The sequence below is a fragment of the Alexandromys fortis genome, unplaced genomic scaffold, assembly GCF_014885135.2.
Source record: "Alexandromys fortis isolate MF-2015 unplaced genomic scaffold, M_Fortis_MF-2015_v1.1 scaffold_3, whole genome shotgun sequence".
NCBI classification, from domain to species: Eukaryota; Metazoa; Chordata; class Mammalia; order Rodentia; family Cricetidae; genus Alexandromys; species Alexandromys fortis.
In genome coordinates, this window is record NW_026067909.1 from 21,466,703 (window position 1) to 21,476,859 (window position 10,157).

Here is a 10,157-nt window from a genome sequence, read left to right on the forward strand (position 1 = left end):
TCATTATAATTATGACATTAAATATTTTGTGATATGCAATATTAAAATTCTTATCAGATCTTATGCATGTACTGTGTTGTATTTTAAGCATACTAGTTCAAGATCTGAGTTCTTATTCTGGATTTCATTTTGTACTGGGAATCAAGGAATATTATATTAGAAACATAATGTCTGAATAAAAATATGTTTTATTCTGTTGTTTGATATGTAAAAAATATTTTTTTACCATCATTGATATAATCAATTATTTGTTTTCAGTTTCTTCTTCTGGTATTTTGTGGTAGTTAATCAGCTAAGTGTAACTGTTTCAAATGTATACCATGAAAATTAGGAAATGAACATAGGATGAACTGGTTACTGATGAGGTTCATCTGGATGCAAGCATAGGACATGGGTACAATTATCACTTGACCTCTATGAAATCCTAAACTTAGCTGTTGAAATACAGTATAATTTTTATTCAAAATTTAGTCCCAATTGAAGAAATGGCCAGTATTTTTTCCAAATTCTAGCTACCTTTTATCTATGTCATAGTTCATAAAATCCTTGCCCAAAATTTAAGACAATGATTTATAAATTAATTTTAATTGCTATAACTCAGGACCTGAGAGAAGAATTCCATCAGAAGATAGAAACATTAAAAGGATTCAGAGTGAATTGAAATTGAATGCAAAAACCTAGCAGCTCAAATAGAAAACTTAAAAGAAAGTACAGAAGTGTAATTAATTAGGTAAAAGATGAAGTAGAGAATACAGATTAACTAATTAAGGTGATAGGAAGCTATTATTAAACTATAATAAAGGATCACACACGGAATGTAATTCTGAAAACAACAATAGATGATAAAGAAGAAACCACATTCAGTGGCATAATACAGATTCTCAAAGAGATCATAGGAGAAAAGTTCCCCAAATTAAGGAAAGACACACTAATATAGATATGAGAAGTAAATAGATAGCCAAATATACAAGACCAGCAAAGAAAATCTCCATGGCATATCATATTTAAAACATTAATCATAAATAACAAATTATTTTGAAAGCATAAATGGAAAGAATTGCAGGACACATATAATGGAAATCCAACCAGAATAATAGTTGAATTCCCAATAAAAACTTTGAAAGTAAGACTCGGGAACCATATTTCTCAAGTCCTAAAATACTAAGATGCTCCCCTCTGCTAATATACCTGGAAAATCTATCTGTCATAGTTGAAAAAGAAATAAAAAGTTTCATTGACATAGACAGGTTAAAAATATATTCAAGAAACCAAAGCTAAAGAAAATACAGAAAGCTTTATTTTTTGACTAAAGAGAACTGAGCATATCAGAGAGATGGGGAAAGAAATATGAAGCCATTATTTATGAAACACAAAATACTGCTGAGAAGACAAACAACACCAATTATTAAAAACACAATGGCTCAATATACATATTTCTATAATCTCTATCTATCAGCTGTCTACAAGAGAGGGATCTTAGTTTTATGATAGGCACAACTGTAGAATAATAAGATGAACAAATATTTCAAACAAATGAGATGAGAAAATAAACAGACATCTATCTCTCTGACTCAAGGAACATTGTGTGTGTGTGTGTGTGTGTGTGTGTGTGTGTGTGAAAGGACTGTGAGAGCCAGAAGATTAGAAAGTTTGCTATGAAAATGTGCTGCCTAGTAATGTCAAATCCAGACACACATAGTTCTACAAACTTTCCTTCCCATACATGAACTGAATAAGAACATTACATATAGTCATGCCAAAGTGAATGAGGAAAAGCCCATAGGTGGCAAGTCTGCACTTAGGCAACCAAGAAATTTGCAGAGTAAATAAAAATTAATTCTTCATATGGAATAGCACACCAAAGGGTTATCCAATACCACATGTTCAGTTTTGAATATATACATACAAATAAATTATACAAACTGAGCAAGTTTTATTTAGGAAAATGTAAATATATAAATAAAACACCAATTAATAAAAACATAACGTAATGACCTGGAGAAAATCAAGGAAGTATATTTAACAGTCTTTGGAGGGAAAATGGGGAATAGAAAAACTTTTAAGAATATATATATATATATATATATATATATATATATGTTACAGGGAATAATAGTTTGGGTAGGAGAAATGAGCATGGCAGAGATATTGTGAAAAGAACGGTAGATCTATGGTTGCAAACAAAACAGGTATAATTGAGAAATCAAATCAGTGACACAATAAATGACATGTTATGGGGTTTTTGTCCTTCTGTTGGTTTGTCTTGTCCAATGTTGATCTGATGGCTTTCATTTTACCTTATTATATTTTATGTTTTGTTATTATTTAGAAGCCTATCATTTTCTAATGAGAGACAGTAATCAGTGTATCAGTATGGAGGTGTGGAAAAACAGTGAGGTAAATAGTAATAGGGACAACTCTAAACAAAATATATCATAAGAGAAAAGAATTGACTAATAATAAAAGGGGACAAAGAAACAAACGTTAATTTTATGAAAAAAAATCGGAAAGAGAACAAATAAGTGGATTAATAAAGCACTATAAATCATTGGTGAAAGAAGAACAAACCAGATCTAAATCCAGTAGGATTGTTTGGTATACCTATAACATGCTTTATATTATAATAAGCAAAAAACTGCTTCATTTTCTTAGAGACATATGCTGGACCATTATCTGTCTTTATTTGTGAAGGTATACTTATAATGGCCATAAATTCTAATAAATGTATGAATACTGAATTAGCCTTTTCCAAACTCAAAGTACTTGCCCTTTGAAAATATGTAAAAGTGTCAATGGTGTGGTGCACACGTTTTTAATTTTACAAATACTATAAAATGGAACACATCCATCTGCCAGATTTTATTCCTTTGAGTACCCTTTCGGTTACTCCTTACAGGTAGTAGTGTTTGGTTATAGATAGAACAATTAGGACATCTTTTTATAATCTTCTTACCATGTTGCTATGTAATAGAAAACTCTTTCTTCAAACCTTTGCTATTAACATGTTTTTTATGAAATCTGAGGTCTTTAGCATATTTCCAATTAATAATTGATCAATTTGCAGTACCTTGTGCTAGAGGACCTGACAGACCAGTATGGGGCCAGATGTGTGTTATGTATGTGGGACAAAGCCTATTCCTGATTATATTTTGAACCTGAATAAATAATGAAGTCAATTCTGTATTATCTCATATAAATTCAGCAGTTTCATTATGCAAACCAACTCTTTCTGCATATTGCAAATCAGTAACTACATTGAGTACTCAGGACTCAGAGCTGCATCATAATGTTATAAAACAGGTAACAGTGGCAGATGTACAATATTGAAGTTTTATCTTCTAATGTTACCATATTGTTTCTGGTACTAATACATTTGATAGTGCTTTTTATATTCTTTGGCGATAAGTGTACTTTCAGTAAAGATGAATACAGTACTGCACCTTAATGGGGAAAACATAGTTACACTGAGCTCAGGAATTCCTGCTAGCAAATATCATTATACCACTGAATTTACACTTATGCCTCATTTCACCTGTAGATCTTTAAATTAAGCAGTGACATTATGATGCAGCCCAAATCTTTTGACCTATGAATATTTCTAATGATTTCATTGAGTCACTTAGCCTTTGGTCCTTTTTCTGCCCATATGATTCCAAGGTATGATTTTTTTTTCCATTAGGATAACTTCTCAGCCTTAGATATCATTTGGATGGTGTGCAGATTGGCTGCCTGGAGAGATACTCTATCTGCTAACATAACTTTTTAGCAGATTTTGATTGTCAAATTCAACAGCAAGAATCCTTTTTGCTAATTTCTCAGTACCCTTTGACATGGATTGAATTTTGTCTGTAAACTTAATGTTACCCTTTTCAATGGCATTAATTTATAGACCTAACTTTTGATTTTTGGTGGTATTAATCCTGTCAGCTAGCTTTTCATTATTAGTCTGTAAGGACTGTATCATTTCTAAAAGTACCTGAGTCTTCTCTCTCTTATCAGTTTTCTATTACAAATATAATATGAAAAACAAAACTAAGTCTCAATATCCAATACATCTATGCATCAGAAAAACCATAAGCCTTGAAGAACACCACCCATAGTATAAGGAAAAAAAGGCTACTAAAATCTTGGTGATAGTATCTGTCATTATATCACTTTAAAATTTATTGTTTTATTTGTTAATCAAATACAGTTACCTTTATTATGAGTAATTTTTTTAGGTGCAGTAATCTTTATTGACCAGCAGGTGTCAAAGTTGTAGCCACGTAGCATAGAGACATGAACAGCAGTGGCATAGATGCAACTGATGGAGGAGAGATAAAACCAGCAGTGGCATGAACAGTCCCACTTGGTTCCATATTGACACCTGCCCAAATACTGACAAATATGCTTTGCTTGACAAATTAAGAGCGATTAAATCAATTCCATACATGGAGAGAGCTTTTTGGTGGCCAGAATATCAAGGAAGACAGCGTCACAAGCAGAGATCACAAAACAGAAGCTGTACATGTCGCTGTCCAGCAGGGAGAGCAGTGGGAGGGATTGTGGAAGTGTGTGTGAGCTCAGGAAATTGACAGTAGCTCTGATGTGGTGGGTTTTTGGAAAAAAAAAAACATTTAGTAGGTGACATCAAGCTACTTGATGAGCTACTTGATGGGTGAGGGTGTGAGACCTTCTCGGCCACAGATCTTTTGGGCCTTTTGGGCTGGTTCTGGTAGGCATGGAGTTGGAATTCACATGGGTACCCAATGTAGATGGATAATATAAAGTAGTCCTACACTAGCTCAGAAATGAGTATAATAAATGGTTCTTTATTTAATGGTACACTCACAGATCACAGTCCTCTGCGTGAGTGGGGAACAGGAATTGAATACAGCAACTGAGAGAGATTGTGCAAGCTATATGGTTGCATTTATAGTATAAGAGACCATGCCCAAGTGGCTGATATCTTAGACTATTGGCTAAAGGAGTGCGTACAGCAGTGAAGAACAAGGAGAAGCAGAAGTTACTGACAGAAGCTGGCAGAATCCATCATGACAGAACGCATGTTATTTTGTTCCTTTGCCCTGAAATCCCTCAGAAGTTCACAACACTTTAGATATTTTTTTCTGAAACTTTCTTGTAGCCTAGAAGATGGTTCTCTTGGACTACAGTACAAATTGATGATGACGATCCATGACAAAGGCATGCAGGTCTGTGCCATGTGGCTACAACTTTGACACCTGCTGGTCAATAAAGATTACTGCACCTAAAAAATTACTCATAATAAAGGTAACTTTATTTGATTAACAAATAAAACAAAAATACAGGAGGAATTCTAAGTATCTCTATTCTTATGGAAAAGTAATTGGGAGCAGTTACATGGGGCACTTGTTGATTGGATGGGACTAGTGTTAGTTGTATTCATTATGAGTCTTTTAGCCATGTATGGTTAGCAACATCTGTATCCTGTAACTTTGGGTATCTCTACCTTATAAGGCCAGGTTTAGCCTGTTTAATTTATTGGCCAAACTTTGTTGAGGGATTTCCTGGAATCAGGCTTAGATCATTATTCACAATTGTGGATTGTTCTGCATCTAAAATAGAGACATATTCTGGCTCCTTCATTGGATGAAACATATAAGTATATATGACTTGAGGCAATAGTTAGACTGACAAACAATTGCTGACTGATTACATTCACATGTGGCACCTTTAATAGTAGTTCTCACAGAGGTAGAGAATTTAATAGTGATGACAAGACATCACAGACAATAGGGTAAAAGGGTATCAGCAAGGGTAGGAGAGTAGTTATTAACTGTGATCAGAGGCTTTTATGGGATATTACAGAGCAGATATAGATATACCTATATCTATAAATAACATTGAAGGACAATGAGTTTCAGAAAAGAAATACATTTTAATCTTTATAAGATCCAATGAATGTTGGAGAGAGATATATTTAGTCTTATTTAAATATGAGATAATCTATGCATCTGTAAAAATAGCTCACTGTGTAATGCTGTATGATAATATATAATTGTTTTTACCTATTACTTAAAGGATACATTTTAATTTTTATAGAGTTAATAGTCATATTCATCCCCAGGGGTAAGTTAATTACCTCTTGTGTTGGAAGGGTAGATGCATGAGTTACATATTCTCTGGAGAGAAATCTCTAGAGATTTTCAGCTCTTTGTATTTATTCCAGTTTTCCATGTATTACCCAAAGTGATTCAGCATCATGTATTTTATAAGAAGTACAGTATATGCCATGTTTCATTGAACAACATTCATTTGTCTGAATAGTAATAACTGTGAGAACATAATAGTCTTTTTCTGACCTGATGATCTGCTGTTGGATTCAACCATGGTGAGAGATAAAATTAAGGTGAAAAAATGTGTATTTTTGAATGATGAACTCTTCATATGATATTTTGTAGCTCTCTTTAATTTGTTGTTTGTAGACATAATTTATGAATTGTGAGAGAAATGTAATGTGTCTCTTGCAAACAAAAAGGTGAGTGACTCCTCAAAGGATACAGAAAGAATACAATATTTATTCAAAATTTGATGTGTGTTGCTATTCTTTTCACCATTCTCCCCTGCAATATGGATGTTAGAATATTTTGATTCGTTCTTGAGAGAGGTCATCTAATAGTATTTACCAAAAAGAAAATAACTGCTTTTATGACTTCAAAATCACTTTCTGAATTCAATATTCCTTCTCTTCTAATAAAACTGGATACAATTTTATGTTCCACAAATATTCAAGTGAGAAGTATAACTTATAAAACAATAGTTGGGATCCTCTCTATATGATGGGTTCTTTGAGGAAAGAGATGTTCTCAAAAGACTTACTAATAAACTGAGTTGAGACTGGAATGTGTCTCATTCCATTCATATATTCATAATTCATACATTCATAATTCATGGAATTATATATATATATATATATATATAATCTCAATATATCTAATTTTACAAGTCATTTGTTTTACAAACTGTGAGTAACAGTGAGAAAAAATGATATTTTGACTGATGAAGTAATGATTATCTGGTGCACTGTATGTTTGCATTTCACAGAAGGGTTGAAAATAGACCACACACACACACACACACACACGTCCTAACCCAGATTCAGTAACCATCTTGGGTATTTTTTTTTGCTGCCTCTATAATTTTAAACTTCACATAGTTCCTCAAATACTCATTTCCCTTACCAATAAAAGGAGAATATTTATGATACCTATTTCTCTCCCACAAAATCCAATATGTAAGAGTAAGAACATAATATCTTTAAGAGTCAGGTTGATGAACTAAAATTTCTATGGGCTCACCATAAAGAAGCCAAAGTACCTATGGAGTATCTGCCAAGCAAAGGCTGTAACTCACATAAGGAAGCTTTAAATGTGGTTGCTAAAAAAAAGGAAATTTCAAATTAATAATTTAGAAAATGGAATGGTTCAACAAAAGTAGCATGAGAACTAAATATAGACATCAATGTGAGACTTATTCAACTCCCAATCTTTATAATATTTGGTTGTGATATGAATGTCTTAAAGGAAAAAAATGTGCACTAAGAGTGATGCACTCTTTCACTTAGATGAAAATGAAAATTGCATGAAAGAAGTTTTCAAAATATATTGCTTAAATGGTGTTACAGATGCAGCAGTTGTATGTTTGGAGCAAAGAAAGATACATACTGGAAGGTGTAGACACTCACTGATACCAGTATTTAAGTGAAAGGAAATTTGACAGGGAAGTACCAATACTTCACTCATAAAATAAAGCTCTGTACTACGAGTACTGACCAAAGCATGCTGCACGTTGTCCCATCCTAATAACAACATGACAGACTTCTCACTTGTCATAAACATTTAAAATTGACTTTCTTTTATATACTACCTGATTTGCTTCTAACAATATTAATGGAAAGTAGATCTTATTTATAATCCTATTTTTTTCCGATGGAAGTATGATGTTTGTATATAAATGAAAGACTTCTGTTTGAAGAACCCAAATTCTCTGCTGCACATAATGGGATATACCTCATGTTGAGTTTTCATTGCTGCTTGAACTTGCCTTTATTATTCCCTAATTCTCCAATTATTTAGCCATACACAGAGATGTGATAGGATTTAGTAGGTAAATTCAACTTTAACCTTAGTTTAAGAACATATGTATGCATGGATGTGCAGGTGGTAATAATCATAAGCTAGTGCAGAAAAAAAATTTACAAGTCAAATAACTATCAGTAATAATTGCAGGCAATTTTGTTATTAAAACAGGATTCAATGCATACTTCAGGATTCTATTTGACTGGTTTCAATTCCACTAAGTCTTATAATATTGTGAATATCACCTGAAACTAGATACTAATTCTGTTCAATTGAATCCAGGGTTTAATTTTAATTTAATTTAATCTACTTTAGATCCACTTAGCAACCATTCAGTCTGAGTTTGAATTTCAGTTGGATACACAGACAACATTGCAATTAAGTATTATATCAATATGGATGAAAAACACACTTTTGTGTGCTTAATATTTACAAATATGTAACAAGTAACATTGATGATAGGATATTGTGCAGGTACAATATTTTTATAGCAATTTTACTGATTCCCTGTCAGTAATGTGTCAGCCTTTATTGTAATTAGGAAAAATGAGCTGTCTAATAGGTTCATCTACACTAATAATTTTATCAAATTATTATATTGTCTATATGTCTACCTATAAATTGATAAAATCTTCAAACTATGTAGATGATCTAGATTTGATGTTATGAAACCCAGTACAAAATTGATACATTAAATTTGGTTTTCAAGTTTCTACATTCCTTTGGACAATCTTGAGATGAAATGAATAGCTACAATGGCAGAGTACATACTGTACTCATACCATCTGATTACATTTCTTTATTACATTGCATGTCTTTTTTTCATTTCTGCAGAGATTGCACAACATAATGGAGAACAGGACTGAAGTGACTCACTTCCTCCTTCTGGGACTCACTGATGATCCAAGCCTACAGCTTCCCCTCTTCATCACCTTCCTCCTCATCTACATCATCACGCTGGTGGGGAACCTAGGGATGATCCTGTTGATTTTCATGGACTCTTGGCTCCACACCCCCATGTACTTTTTTCTAGGTCACCTTTCTCTGGCAGACATTTTTTACTCTTCAGCAGTCACTCCAAAAGTCATGGCTGGTTTTCTTATAGGAGACAAGGTCATTTCCTACAATGAGTGTGCTGCACAAATGTTCTTTTTTGTAGCCTTTGGTAGTGTGGACAATTACCTGCTGGCCTCAATGGCCTACGATCGCTATGCAGCAGTATGTAAGCCCCTACACTATGCCACTACCATGACTACAAGTGTGTGCACATGGCTCATCATTGTTTCTTACGTCATTGGTTTTGTGAATGCCTCCATCCATATTGGAGATACATTTCAGCTCTATTTCTGTGGATCTAATGTGGTCCATCACTTTTTCTGTGATATTCCAGCAGTCATGGTTCTCTCTTGTTCTGACAGACAGGTCAGTGAGCTGGTTCTTGTCTCTATAGTGAGCTTCCACATGTTTTTTGCCTTCATAGTTATTTGGATATCTTATGCATTTATATTTGTCACTATCCTAAAGATGCACTCAACTGCAGGACATCACAAGGCTATGTCCACCTGTGCCTCCCACTTCACTGCAGTCTCCATTTTCTATGGGACTGCTATTTTTATGTATGTGCAGCCCAGTTCCACTCACTCTATGGACACAGACAAAATTGCCTCTGTGTTCTACACTATGGTCATCCCCATGCTGAATCCTCTGGTCTACAGCCTGAGGAACAAAGAGGTTAAGAGTGCATTCAAAAAAATAGTTTTGGAGGCAAAGTCTTTGTAACTTTAGTTTTACCTTTCATATGCCCATAATACTTGAATTCATTCTTTTCTCATATTACTACTTATGCAACTATATTTAAAATTTACCTTTTGTAAATGTTCCAATACACATTGACAGATTTTTTTTTAGAAACAAACAGGAAAATTATTCCCAGAATCACATACCTAAATTAGGATGCCTAAAACATCAGGGGTTGCTTACACAAATCTTCAGCCAGGATCTTGATGAATTCATTCATTTTTCTTCATTTTGCAGTAGCATGTTAATATGAAAGCCCAT

The 10,157-nt window shown here is 33.4% G+C and overlaps 1 protein-coding gene across 1 annotated transcript; it reads left to right on the forward strand.

Annotated features, from left to right (window-relative positions):
* Positions 1 to 8,948: 8,948 nt before the first annotated feature.
* On the forward strand, positions 8,949 to 9,878 carry LOC126498595 (olfactory receptor 5B3-like). Its single transcript, XM_050137385.1, has one exon. The coding sequence runs from the start codon at positions 8,949 to 8,951 to the stop codon at positions 9,876 to 9,878; it is 930 nt and encodes a 309-aa protein (XP_049993342.1).
* Positions 9,879 to 10,157: the final 279 nt, after the last annotated feature.

Coding starts and splice junctions, on each gene's coding strand:
- LOC126498595 (XM_050137385.1), top strand. CDS start 8,949: ATGGAGAACAGGACTGAAGTGACTCACTTCCTCCTTCTGGGACTCACT.